Genomic DNA, 14406 nt, shown 5'->3' on the forward strand with positions numbered 1-14406 from the left:
CAGTTATTCTAGAAAGTGTCATTTATTGCATCCAGAAATATTGTCTCTATACTTCGCCCTAGTGAGGCATTGACCTGGGCCGTTATGTGTGGGCTGAGCCCTCCCACCGCATCTCCTATACCTGCAGCTTCTCTAATCTTACTCAATGCAATTGTTGGAGTGAATCAGCGCTGGGAAATGAGCAACCTCGCAGCTCAGCACAGCTAGGAACAACTGACGTGGGGATTTCTGGATGAGAGTCAGCGCCTGTATTGCCTGCAAAGTGCAGGGTGTTGATTTCTGGTAAAATGTGGTCTGCGCAAGACACTTCTGAATTAAACCCTGACCTGCCAATGAGTTCTCGTGGGTAAGAGGAGCTGTAGTGTTGAATTCCTCCCTGTCATATTACAGCCTGATTACAGCTGCAGTTTTGGCTAGCTGAAGTTTTCACATCGCCTTGCAGACAGAGCACTGTGTCTTCCCAATGGGGAAGGAACAAAAGCATTCACCATCTTACTGCATCAGACTGCTGTTTCAGTTCAGTCAGTGACTGCACTAAAATCAGCTTCTCCTGTAGCAGTATTTTGGAGGCTTGTGCTTCATGTATTGTTTTGGGTTTTGTTGATTTGGGTTTTTTTTTAAGTTTCATAAATACCAGTGTCTTTATGAAATACCATGTAAAAAAATCCCAAGTAAAAGCAAATCTTAAACACACAGAAATCTTCGTAAAGTCCTTCTGTCCTGAGAGCAATCCAGCTCTGCCACTGAAGTCCACCTCCTATATGAAAGAAGACACATCTGATAGAAGATTGTCTAGTTTTATCTATCAAATCCATTAGGTGGAATACTGCAACTAATGTCTTCAGTTCCCTGTGTGACTGGTCCCTCTCCCTCTTTCCACTTACACACATACGGCATTCCCCCTCCCTAGTGGCCTTTCACAAACCCACATCCCCCTCTGTGTAGCTGGGCCAGCAGGACTACACACTCATTCTGAGGCTGGTTTGGAGCTCCATACGTGCTGGCCAGCAGCCACCTCTTGAAAACAAGGAGGAGCTCAACTGGGGCAGTGTTCAGGCACATTCAGTGTAGGAAATAATTCATTTCTTTATACTCACACACAGAATTTTCATGAGTTTTTGCCATGGATTATCATTGCAGCCTCCATCCTATCTCTGCTATGTCAAATTTGGTGTAAATTAGCCTGAAGGTTCAAAAGTTATCAAGGAAAGGAGGAGCGGAACAGATGGACGGAAGAGGAGTTGTCAGACAGCATGATCTCATAATCCCTGCTGGCATAGGAATTCAGGCTAGAATTGAAATATTTCAGGTCAGAACAGTGTGAACTTAAAATTCTCATTTTGAAAGAGCAAGCCTCTAAAGTGAAACAAATTTTCATTTGTCAGACCATCGACTGGCTTTTAGGGCAGAGATTAAGCAGCAGCCTTCCCCTACAAACACATCTTCATTACTTACACATCATCAACATTGCTTACAGCCATTTCCCCACCCAGCCACAGCCCCATGTGCTGCAGTGTTTGCTTTTGCAGTTCCTTGTGGATGAAGATTATTTTTCTCTGATTCATTTTGTCTTGGTTGTGTTCAGTCAAAACACAATTAAAGACTCACCTTACCCTTTTTTGCCATTCTAGTACCAGTTGTTTTGCATCTATGCCCAAGAAACAGCGAGGTTACTTAAATAACATACTGCCTTTACAGACACTTTATGGTAGATTCCAGCAGATTAAAACATAGACGTTTCTGGAAGGATGTGTGGTAGCTCTGCCCTATTCCACAGATGCTATGCTGCATTTATTTCACTGCAAAGTACAACATTGTTGTGCCAGATACCTTAGAGAGAAGCTATGGGTTACCCATTGGCCAAGGCTGTGAAGAGCAGCCAAGGAGCATGTAGGCAGTGCAGCTGGCCAGTGTAAACCCTCCCACTGGGATACATCTGTCAGCTGAAAAACTCTTATATAAATCATCTGCTTATGACTACTTAAGGCATTTGTTTTGGTTTGTGTAAAAAAAAGAAAACCAAAACAACACAGATAATACATGGACAATATAAAGTCATTTTCATTTGCATCACACTGCGCATCCGCTAGCAGCAGGATGACATTACAAGTCCCTGCTACAGATTGCTGGAGTAACAACTGCTCTTAGGAAACACCCTGTCCTAAAAGGCAGTTCATTGCTTTATGCACAATTATATTCTGAATTAAGCACAGCTTTTGCAGTGCTATGTGAACTTCTATTATAACAAAGTCAGAAGACAGGAATTTGGCACCAGGTTGCTCTCTCCCCCAAGCACATGCATCTTCTCTCTAGAGGAACATCAGATTTCATTCCGAGACCTTGTATTCCCAGAAAAGCAGGTCAGAGTGATTAGTTTTCTTCAGCTTTGTTGGATTCGGTGTCATAAGTAGAAGAGAAGCTCCTACACGCTTGGGCTAATGCTCCTGGTGTATTTAGACATATAACACCCAAGGTTAATTTTCTTTCCTAGAAAATGGTTTGTTTACTCTTTGAGCATATTTCAGATGAACACCCCCGGTGGAGCTGCTCAATCAGGCTGTCTGCAGTGGGTTTTGTTCACAAGAAACAACCTCTGTAGGGAAGCACACCAAGACTTGTCAGGGGCCTCGGCAGGGACTGCATGGGACCAGCTCCCTCCCTACCTCTGCCCTGCCTGCTCCTTCTCCCATCATCACTCCTCCCCAGTGCGGCAGAGGTTCCTCTGCACAGGGGTGACACCGGACAGCAGAATTCTGGGGTTGTGTCCTCAGCCTGCAGACTGTAACATCGTAGCAGGCAGTAGGAAACCCGGCTCCTACCAGCAGCAGTCTTTGCTCTTCCAAACCCAGCTCGCCTGGCAGCGGTAATGCCAGTGCTCCACCACACCATCATCATGCACTTCTTGCCACGCCACGGTCCTTAAATACACAGGGTAATTCACAGCTTCAGGAGTAATAGTAACTGAGAATTTTGCCATTGCAGCCACTGTAAATTGCCTCTTAGAGGAAACTGATCTTTACAGCATCATGAACTTAATCCTGGTTTAAAGCTTCTTTCCATTTAAATAGGCCTTGACAAAACAGTTTCACTCTGGTAGGCAAGGCAAGTTTCTGGAATTTTAATACTAAATTTGAAACATCCATTATTAGCAAAATGAGGAAACGTCTATAAACGCTTGCATAAACAAATCATAAGACACTGTAAATGTAAAAGAAGCTGCATAGGTTATAAATTGTACATGATTTACAAAAAACAGTGCCACCATATTATCATAATTGTGATACCCCATGTGGTTCTGCGGTTCTTTATTGTGCTGGGAAAAGTGGTGCTGTCCCCAAATACTGCACTGCTAGGAGTCTCTTACAGCCTTTTTTGCTGTTGGAGATTGATTTATAATAAGCTAGTAAAGAGCTGAGTTGTGTTTTATACTTACTCTGTGATACTGTGATAGCAGTAATTGCAAAGAAAGCTGTGGTAACAGTTTTCTATGCTTTGTGCATGAAGATTTTTCCTGATTCAGCAGCTCAGCTTATTTGAATCAAACATAAACCTATCAATGAGCTCCTTGCCATGATTCCAACTCAAAGCTCCTATTTCTGTATTTTAAAGACTTCGCTGTAGTTAAGTGCAGCACATATGACACACTGAAAGAGGTTCCGGTGGATATCGCACACTACAGCAGAGAGTACAGCAATGGGACTTGCAAATACATTTCAGTTCTGGCCCATCTCTCCTAGTAACACAAAGTTAAATGCTCATATTGGGCTGTACATGAGCAGTGTCGTGACTGTCAGATCTGACAAAATACACATGCAGAACTCAGAGGCTGCCTTTTACTGCCTTTTTCCCTGTCTTGTACAGAGCTGGAGTGATTTCAAGTATAATTACTTAGAACAGGCGCTAATGCATTTCAGTTTGCACTTTGTTTGGTTGGTTCTGGTCTGCAGAAATGTAATGGTGGAAATTCATACAGTGCCCATGGTCAGGGACAAGTACTGTTAATGACGACTGGGGTTGCACTGGGCCAACAGGGGCAAGATCCTTAGTTTATATGGCACTCCAACCCTCATACCATACTATTAACTTGAATTGCTAAAACTCAGTGATCTCCTTATGAAACAGTCATGAAGCCTATACACAAAGACTTGCAAAGAGAGAGAAATACTACACACAAAAACCAAATGATGAAAAATTAAAAACAACCCCAAAAAGGCATAAAAATCTGCATATTATGATGAAACAATGATACAACACAATACTGCGTGTGCTATAGAACATAGCACCACACACGTGCATACAAATGAACACCTGATAGGCAATGAATCAACCATTCCTGTGGCTCTAGGACCCAGGGGCTCTGACACAGGACCTGCTCACTAGCACCTTCAGGTAACAGTGTGACTGGTGAACAGCAGAAAGCTGTCTTGACAGTGCTTCATATGCACCAAAATCCCACTTAAAAAGCTATAATACACAAACTCTCACTGACCTAAATGGTGTAACCAGGGTTCACGCCTCTTGTGCAAAAGGGAGGAAGACATTCTGAAACAGGAGCACCTTCCCTCTGCTTTGCCCACGGGTGAGGCTCTGGCTGGACGTGTCTCCCAGCAATCCTCAACTGCCCTGGATTTACAATACTCCAGGTAGAGAAAATCCAAGGTGACCCTATGATTTCTGGCCTTTTCTGTTTCTTGTAGCCCCTGTGTTTTAGCTAGGTAGTGACAACACACCTGGATGGTTCTTTTGCAGCTACCCGTTAACAACTAGTGCATTTAGGGAGTTACTTAAGCAAATTGGCTCCTTTCACTGCAGAGGAAATTAATTGCTGATGTGTCTGCCCCATTAGTGTTTGTAGGGAGAACAGCTCTTCCTTAAAGAGTAGCTAAAGGGATTCAGTTCTCCTCCCAGCCATTTTGGGGAGTGTGAGTTGGCGGATTAAATATCAGCACTGTTACTGGCTCTTACCATACACAACCAATGGCCAAGTGTCCCCAGGGAAAGCAGGAGTTGAGGCCCCAAGGCTGGAACCAGGCAGAGCTCTGCCCATGGAGCTCACACACGCACAACTTCACCTCTTCCCATTTCAAGCTCTCTTCTGGCATTTCAGTTCATGGGTTACACAGAGGGTACAGCCAGATGCTCATAATACTGCTGTTGATGACAGTAACTTGTTATGTGGTATAGCTGAACCCACACTCATCTGTGTCAACAAAAATAACCGTGCTTAAGGGCAAAGTCTTAGTTATTTAAGTTAGATACAAGTCGTAGTAGATCTTAATTTTTTCCTTTCCCAAATCCTACACTGAGAAATTAGGATAGAGACTTGTCTATAAATACCAGATGAAAAACTGCCCTTCCCATGGATATGTGGGGGCCTTTCTGTATCTGCTTTTATCTGGTGAAACTCACTCTGAACCAAGTTTGGCGTTTGTGTAAGGCAATGCAGGACCAGTCTCTGGTGAGCACTGTGTTACAGAGGATCTGCTCCTCTTTTCTGGATATGAACAGATGAGCTGCAGTGGGCTGGGAGTACAGCTTGGGCAGGGAGGAGGATTCGCCCTTCAAACTGCAGTGGGGAACGTACATGAAAAGCTAAGTTTCAGGGTGGTTTGGCTTTATTCTGCCTCTCTGTGATGATAGAGTGCACTCACAAAGCTAGAGAAGAGCTAACCCCAGAGCAATGAGGAGGCATGTATCTTCCTGACACCAGTGTACCACAGGGGAAAGCCCTTCCTTTCCTCTTCCCCCAGGAAAGAGGCCAAACCTCTGTGTCTCCAGGAAAAGAACTGGATGACTTCATCTCTCCAGAGCCCTTCCCACAGAGGAAAAGACCTGGCAGCCCTGTAATCGTGTCCCTGCTCCTTCATTTCCTATGTGGTAATTGCAGAGAAAATAGATCAGCTGAGCAGCAGCATCTCCCCACCTGCAAAGAGCACGATCATGACGCAGAAGGACAGAGCTGCCGAGGCGGTGGCAGTATTTAACCTGGCAGCCTGCAGGATGCTTTTTGCACTCCTGTTCCTATTACACACAGTTGCGCACTTGCAGGCAGACACATGCAGGCATGGAGCACACACAGGAATTCCCAGATTCAGTAGGGCTAGCAGCACTAGGATACTATTTGCATCCCCAGGTAGTGCTGCACTGGCTGCTCTGCAGCAATAGAATCCCATCCCTGGAGGCGTGTCAGAGCCCTGGTTGCTGCTGTGAGTTGGCTGGGGCAAGGACCCCCACTCCAGCCACCAAACCCCACGCCTGAACAGCCATGGCACTGCCTGCAACCAGACTGCTTCTGACGGAGCCAAAGGAGAAGGGCTGTGCCTGAAATACCTCCTGGAACTGGCTGTGCTGGAGGCAGCAACAGCCCCCAGCTGCAATAACTGAACGAGTAAAAACAAATGAACCCTTTTTATTTCCACTCAAGATTATTCGAGTAATTTTTATTGAAAATATAAGATCTACAAAGCCATGGATACCCAGCGTGGAAGAACTCATTAAGTTAGCACATTCATCTTTCAAAGGAAAATTTCAGGTCGACCTAAGGTACAATAATGTTCAATTTAAAATCTCGGTTTTTTTCCTTCTGTAAGGTTCAAATCTCTTTTCATTAGGAGGTTCTGTGCAAGAGCTGCTTGTCATGAAAGGAAACACTTTACAATCCATGAATGTGTTCATTATATAATAAATGAACAGCAACAATATACTAGCCTTTTTTTTTCCTGTTAACAGTCGTGTGTTAAAGTAAACTCTTACTTTATTTTTTTTCCATGATTTGGAAATTAGTTACATATGCACCAGAGGAGCTAGTAATTTCTGCTGCTTGTCAGCTACACACAATGAGTATATTGCTGTGTGCTTTCCCCAACAATGAGGATTTTAGTAATATGCAAGGTGTACAGAACGTAATACCAAAACCTGCATCACAGAAAAGGTTAATTGTTTTCTTATTCAGCTGCCAGAGTTTATAACCTTAGGCTCCTCCCCAGAGCCAAAGTAGGGGTGGCCATCCATTAGGTTATGTAAATTAAATGTATACGTTTTCCTTGTTGGCAAGTTCCAAGCAGTAAGCGAGAGTGCAAACAAGGATTGGTAAGCTGCCACAAAATGGATTCGTATTTCTACTCCGTGTTGTAAGAGCCAAAGGGAGGACACGTACGTCAGATGTTGAAAGAACAACTGAACCTTTGTTTTTGATCGTTATGGTCAGTCTGTCATGAGGTCTTGCATCCGAATGCTAAAAATGGCACCACTCCTGGACATCCCATAGCCTTACACAGTTACATTTGTGTTTACCCAGCCACCAAGCACTGGTCTCACAGAGACCCTGACTCCATAAGCTAACAAAATACAGATTCGGGTGCTGGCGAATCCAAGGGAGGGCTGATACAAAGACAATTAACCCTCGCACCAAAACCTAATGGTATGATTTTACTTAAAGCCACACTGAATCAGTTGTGAGAGGGTGGACGTATGAACGCACCTCTGTGCTTCAGCCGTAAGAAGGTGGACAACTGACCATTCCAACAGAGGGTCTCGAAACAAAGCTTAGTTGTCCTTTAAACAATGAGAAGGAGAGGCATACATAAATGGTCACCAAGGCACAATATGACAAAGGTGAAGAGTCCCTGAGACTCTGGTCTGGGTCTGTACCATTCCCCTCCCTATACAAGTAAATGAGAACATTTAGGAAAATATAATACAAAATCTCTTACAGGAAATATAGACTACACTTGCTAAAATCACTTCCCTAAAAGTGTTTATAGCTTTTTTCTTTTTTTTTTAGTTTTTTTTCTTTTTTTTCTTCCTTTTTTTTTTTTTTTAAAAGACCTTCTTTAAACAGATAATGCAAAGACTGGTCCATTTTTTTAATTACCCGGCAAGCCAAGCTCTAATGACTTCACTAAGCAGAAGTTGTATTAAAATACAGCTTCATAGTATTGCTACAAGTTGGGTAAATATGTTCTGAACAGCTTGATGAGTACTAAATAAACTTTGCTGTTTTACAGCATACATTTTCATTTTTTTGCACTTTTTTTAAGAATAGAAAATGCAATTATAGTGTGCAAAAGAAAAAAAAATTAATTATCTTCTAGCTGAATACTGTAATTTTAAGCCATGTCTTCCATAAAGATGTACTGACATGAGTAAATAGAAGAAAAGAAAATACAAGCCAACAGAGATTTCATTTCCTTGCAAGGAAAGATTAACTATTGCAAACTGGATCACTTGAGTTCTGTATTCTTCAGACAAAGAAATGGAAAAACAACCCAAAATACCACTGAAATGCTTCAGTTTCATCCCTTCCACGGTAACAGGTTGAAACTGCAGCGCTGCTTTCTGCTGCTCCCGTTAAGGTGGACAGAATGATCTGCTGCTGGTTGGATACTGAATACAAAAAAAAGCAGAAGAAAGTTGAGATCATCCCACATGAAGTCATTATTAGAGCTGGCTTTTCCCCGTTTTGAAGTACAGTAGTGACTTGTAAATATGACCTTTTCTAAAGATCATCTGAGATTTGAAGATTTATCTGCCTTCTTCACCCAAACAGCAGCTGCTGAATTTACTCTACAGAGCCCGCTACAGCGTTCAGAATGTTGTGGGTTTGGGTTTTGTTTTCGTCATGAAAAAATACCACGAAAAGTAGTTTTAGGGTTTCATTTCTCTGAATCATTGACACATTGTAGATTCCATTTATTCTTCCATGTTTGAAAATGGTTTCTGCAAAACTCAAAATAAACTGTCAAACTCCCTCACGCCATGCTTCCAACAGGTTGAATTTAATACTTCTTGAATGGAATGACATAATTTATTTTCTTTAATTTGCAATATGGCTACATCAAGCTAGCTTTAAGTCACAACTGTACCTAACCACAGTTCTCTGCAGCAAACCCATGATTTACAATATCTAATATTGTGGTTACAGTGCAGGGAACCGTGGGTTAAGAAACCTCCATGTCAGAGTACTGTGGTTGGGGTTTCCTGGAAGAGTGGCAGTTGACAACTCTGGAATATTCATATAAGTGCTTCAGTCAGATGGTCCTGAGTTGAGCGGGGAACTCAGGCACTATGAGAGCCTGGCATTCAGTCTGCGGGAATGTGTGTAGCCTCCGTCACTCGAACCGCTTTGCAAACTGTAGTGGTCTTCAGCATCACTGGCACTTCCAATACTGTCCATTTCACCTGGAGTAAACTCCATTCCTTCAATGTCTACTTCTAAAGAGAACACAAGAAGGCACATTTTCAGAAAGGCAGCAGCTGTAGCAAGTAATCACGGGCCAGTGTCACTCAGTGTTCAGGTGAAACCTGAATCACACTTCGTTTTCTGTAATTAACAGAAAACTGGAACAGCAATTCCCAGGGAAAAGATGATCTTGTCCACCAGAGAATTAAAATCCCTTCTGTCCTCATCCACATAAATATACTGCATGGCATCAGTACCAGATGCTGTCCCAGAACTGTTCCAACCTGTGCACTGACACTGATTATAAAATGCCCCAGCCCTCCAAGGCTGTGGCACTGCAGCTCATGGTAAATTCAACCAATGCAGGTGTCGCTGGCAGTGAGACACAGTCAGCCTGCGCCGATGCTCAGGCACAGAAACACTTCACGTCATGAAATAAGGGATGGTGACAGGCAGCTTGAAGAGCTCTGTCCTCAGCAAGAACCAAATGGAGAAACACTTGGTGACTGATACCGGGAAAATACTTTAAAGTTTCACAATAAATGATGTGGAATTCATTTATTCACACATAGAATTAAGACCAGTAAGATCATTTTTTTTTCCCCAAGAAGAAGATATTATTCCAGCCTGAGTAATAATTACCCTAAAAATTCAGAACATTAAATGGTAATTGTTCAAAAAACTGGCAAACCCACATGCAGTGTAGCCAGGTTTAAAATCCAAGCAGTACTAATGCTTCATAACTGCTTAGAAAAAGAAAACATTTCCCAAAGCATGTAGAAGAGATGCAGTAGGATTTTATCCTGCAAATCACACAATGGAACTATTTTGCCAGGGTTTTGCTGAACTTTTTTTTGCAGGATTTAGTTCTAAATGCTTTTCTTGCTTCCCTGCTTCCCTTTTCCTGCCAGCTCCTGCTAGTCCCTTTGGGAAGGCCTCGTTCACTTACCTTGTTCAGAGTCAGTGGATATTGTTGATCCCATACTGTCAGTGCGGATGCGCTCCATGCCCTGCACGGATAGCTGCTCCAACCGGCGCTTGAGGTAGCGGTGCTCCCGCTGTAATTGTTCTTTAATATTTAGAGCTTTTCGGTCCTGTTCTTCCAATTTCTGAAAGGGAGAAGAAAGCCAGTGAGCTGACAGCTTTTATCATGTTAAAACCCAGGTAACTGAAAATCTGCTCATGAACAGTAGCATAGACTCATATAATCATAGAATGGTTTGGGTTAGAAAGGACCATCTAGTTCCAGCCCCCTGCCATGGGCAGGGATGCCTCACTCTAGACCTTACCGCCTAAGACTCTGTACAACCTGGCAGTAATTTTAAAGCAGTTTAAATGTTTTCATTAACTCAAAATTTAAATTAAATTTTTTTTTTTTTTAATTATAATGTTCTAGAGGTCAGTACAATTTTTTAAGCTGAAATTTCACAGTAAGGTACATGAATATATGGGGAAAAAGAACCCCAAAATCGCTCAGCAATTCTCTTGCCACCAGCAGCCACTCCTCCGCTAAGACCAAATCATTGTTGCTTCGTTTGTGGGGAATCTTTAAATCACTTTGTCGGGCAAAGCTGGCACCATCTCTGATAGCTGGAGTGTAGCTCAGGTTTCAGTCAGAACATAACGCCTCTGTAGGTGACATAAGAGGCTTATCACCATGCAGGAATCACTGCAGCCTCCCGAATGCTCTCCCTCCTACTGCAGGCCATGGAAATTTTTAACATTTAAAAAGCTTCATTAACAATAGGTGGTATTAATTATATACGGTAGGAGGAATTTACTAACAATTCTCTTTATTCTTGGCTGGCTTTTTCCCTCCTTGAACCCCAGCACAGCAAATACAGTAATTCAGTGATAATGTCCTACAAAACCAGTGGTATTAATCCAAAACTTCTCAGCAAACAGCCTGTGAAATGTTCCTTCCACACATGTACCTAAAATCTGCCTTCTACTTGAGTAAAAGACAGCACTAGTTATGGAAATAGAATATTTCACACCTGGTAAAATGTGCTGCACTGTTGGTCCAAATGCAGTAACAGAAATAGTGTGGTTTAAGATTTCAGCTGAACCCTCTTCCAAATCACTGACAGCCATTTAAAAGAAATTACTATATAATTAGTGAAGAAAGCGTAATGAGTATGATGGGATCAAGAGCAGGAAGGACACAGAAATCAAAATGCCTCATATTATTTAACAGAATTACCTAACCAGTGAAGTGAATTACAGGTTGTAGCAGCAAAAGCACTTGTAAGAAAGACCCTGTTTCTGCTTGAGCTGTGTTTACAGGACACTGAGATTTAGGAGATGTGCAGGGAGTGCGCACAGCTGCTGCCAGTCCCTCCCTGCTGTCTGAGTGAACCTCTGCTGGGTTTCTTGAGGAGAGCAGGGGGACACAGTGCACAGCAAACCACAACCAAACCCATTTCAGAGATCTGGATGTTCCAATGCCAGCCTCAGAGCAAAAGTATTTATCTTTGGAAAAAAAACCCTAATCGACACTATTGAATTGAGCAGTTTCCTGGCGGACTGAAATCTAACTTGTGCAGCCTCGTGTTAAGCCCCCTCCCAGGCAATACACTCTGCAGATACACATCATACGTGGATACACAATGAGAAAAAGGGTTGGTACATCCACGTACGCAACAAACCAACTGTGCCCAATTGATCAGATTTCCTTTTCCCTGTATTTTCCTGGCTGCAATCCCAAACTTTAACAACTATTTTAGGAATGAACTCAGTGATTCAGATCCAGGAGACTCAAAACCATCTGATTCTTCAGGGCAAGCTGCAGTATATGGGGAGGGTGAATGTGTGAAAAGTTCAAAGCTAATGACTGTATTCGAAATGGCAGAGGCATTGGCATGCTCTGGTGGTGCAGCGGGGAGGCAGCTTGTCTGATGAAGGGGAGCAATTAAGTGGCACCCCAGTTAGAGTATGTTCAGTTAAAATCTCAAACAGAAGGTTAAACTTCAGCCTCAGTTTTCAGAAGAACAAGTACTTTGTACCGAGCACGATGGACTTGGACGGAATCTGCTCCTAGCTGTTTTTATCAGCAGCTGACAGGGTGACTACATGGCTAATCTCTCACACTTGCCACTTGTAAAAACAGTTCTTCAATTTGTATGCATAAGCCCGTGACAGGGGGGCAGCCCGAGACAAAACCCACATGCAGTGCCTTTCACGCATGTTAGCCTCCATTATAAACAAGAGGCTGAAATCTCAAATGGTAAAACCAGGGCTTGCCCAGCTGGAGTCAGTCTGCTTCTGAGGGCTCGGTAAAGTTGTTCACAAGGAACGTTTTGCTTAAATTAATCTTTAATTCTTCATCTGCAACTGCAGTGGATCTCAGTGCTGTGCGACCCCAGGCTGATCTCCGAAATACTCCATGATCACCGGCAGTGTTTCATCTCTCCTGACACTTCTCTTGACCTGTTTCCCTGTAACACTGAAAAAATGTCAGCCTTGCACATGGCAGCAAAAACCTGTTCTTTAACTTTCACATTTGAATACTTGTTTGTCTTATTTCTGCACAGAACCCTGGTCTCCTGAAGAGGATGACAGTGAAATGTGAGTGAAGGTGTCTTTAAGAAAGGAGGCCTGAGGAATAATTCCCTTTGAACTTACCTGTGTCAGTGTATAACCTGTGCTGCTGCTGGATCACAGGTGAGATTTTGGGTTTTGTTTTACTCTTGTTCCACCCATGCAAGGGAGAGGCAACAAACAGGAAAGTGGATTTCATTTTGGTTTCTTTTAAATGATTACCAAATGCTCCAGGATCTGGTCATTAAGATGTGGGATGGGGATAAGGCTTCCTAGTAGCTATAATCCTTTTGACTCCATTAGATTTTTTTGATCATGAATAGATCTGGCTTTTTACATTGAAATCAGTGCAGTACAATGCTACTTTACTTAGTTCTTAAAAATAGATATATTAATCAAAGAACAGCTCTGATACAGATATGAAATTGAATGTAAACTATTAGTAACTAAGCAGAAATCACATAAATCACTGTTTTATACATCTTGAGACTGCAGGTAAATTGCAAACTCTTGATGCTGTGCCTGAAATCCTTGCAACTAATAAAGGCCAATATACCCAGAAGATCAGACATATGGATATAGATTTGTGTGAAAATTAGTTTCCTCTCTATGGATTCTGGAAGATTCTGCTTTGAAAGAAATCAAAGGATGAATGAATGTTTTTACCTTGATATGCATCTTGGCTCTTTTCAACAGACTTAGAGTGGTGTGCCTGGTGCTGTCCGGCCCGAGCGGCACGAGCTGTTTTAGCTGTTCCAAATATAGCCGGAGTTTAGCCCGCCTGAAATGATTAAAAATGAAGAGCATTGTAGTGAAGTTGCACCCGAACAGCATATCCTATATGCAAACACCATCTGTTTGCAGGAGCTCTGTGCACAACTCGATTCAATGGTGGCTTCCTTTCCCCTCCCTTTGGCAAAGCTTCAGACCTAAAGGTCACTTGAAATGCAGTTAACACTGCTTAGCACATGCAGACAGCAGGTCCATATCTATACTGCAGAGCTGTTTGTTCAGCCTGGGTAGTCCCATCTTAACGAAGGGGGAGATGTGAACAACCCAGGCAAGGCTGCACACTGAGCCTATGGCTGGGTAAGGAAGGAGAACTGGGACTTCACCCCAACAGTGACTTTTGCCAGCAGAGATGAAGCTGTGAGAGCGAGCAGGGGGCCTGCAGACCCCAGTTTCCCTCTCCCTCATTAGCCCTTCCCAACGAGATAGGACACACTCCTGGTACACAAGACAAGGGCATGCATGCAGCTCTGCACAACTCATTACTGCTTCCAGACATGGTTTATCAATGCATTGCAACAAGGAGGTCCTAATGCTCCTTATCCTCCCATCCTGACCCACATTTCCCCCCTGACGAGGACATGCTTCTTCTCTCACTGTACAGCCATGAAAACTTTTATTATCAACACACAAGAGAAAACACATCCAGCCATTTTGAGTCCTGCTTTCTCTGTCATTCCCTTGCAAGTATCACTATTGCTGTTCTCAACAATCTCTCCTTTACTAAAGACATTAAATCTACCAGTAAAAAGAGCATCAGCGAAGCGGTTATTTCTACAGATGCTTGGTTCCTGAACTTTGACTGTCTTTGAGAAGGATGCTGGCAATACAATAGTCTGTGAAACAGTGGCTTCAACTACCCAAAGCAAGGCAAAGGCAAACCAAACAACACTGTG

The 14406-nt window shown here is 42.9% G+C and overlaps 1 protein-coding gene across 3 annotated transcripts in view; it reads right to left on the minus strand.

Annotated features, from left to right (window-relative positions):
* Positions 1-6419: 6419 nt before the first annotated feature.
* Positions 6420-14406, minus strand: part of MXD4 (MAX dimerization protein 4) — a 39683-nt gene continuing 31696 nt past the window's right edge. For all 3 annotated transcript variants that reach the window (XM_061359815.1, XM_061359814.1, XM_061359816.1), the window contains 3 exons: positions 13388-13502; positions 10131-10290; positions 6420-9213 (listed from right to left, as the gene is read on the minus strand). In XM_061359815.1, coding sequence (XP_061215799.1) covers positions 9065-9213; positions 10131-10290; positions 13388-13502 — 424 coding nt within the window. In that variant the 3' untranslated portion in view covers positions 6420-9064. The remainder of the gene's footprint in view (positions 9214-10130; positions 10291-13387; positions 13503-14406) is intronic.

Source organism: Neopsephotus bourkii, unplaced genomic scaffold, assembly GCF_033783945.1.
Source record: "Neopsephotus bourkii isolate Nb327-2 ecotype Australia unplaced genomic scaffold, CSIRO-AGI_Nbou_v1 NB_994, whole genome shotgun sequence".
NCBI classification, from domain to species: Eukaryota; Metazoa; Chordata; class Aves; order Psittaciformes; family Psittacidae; genus Neopsephotus; species Neopsephotus bourkii.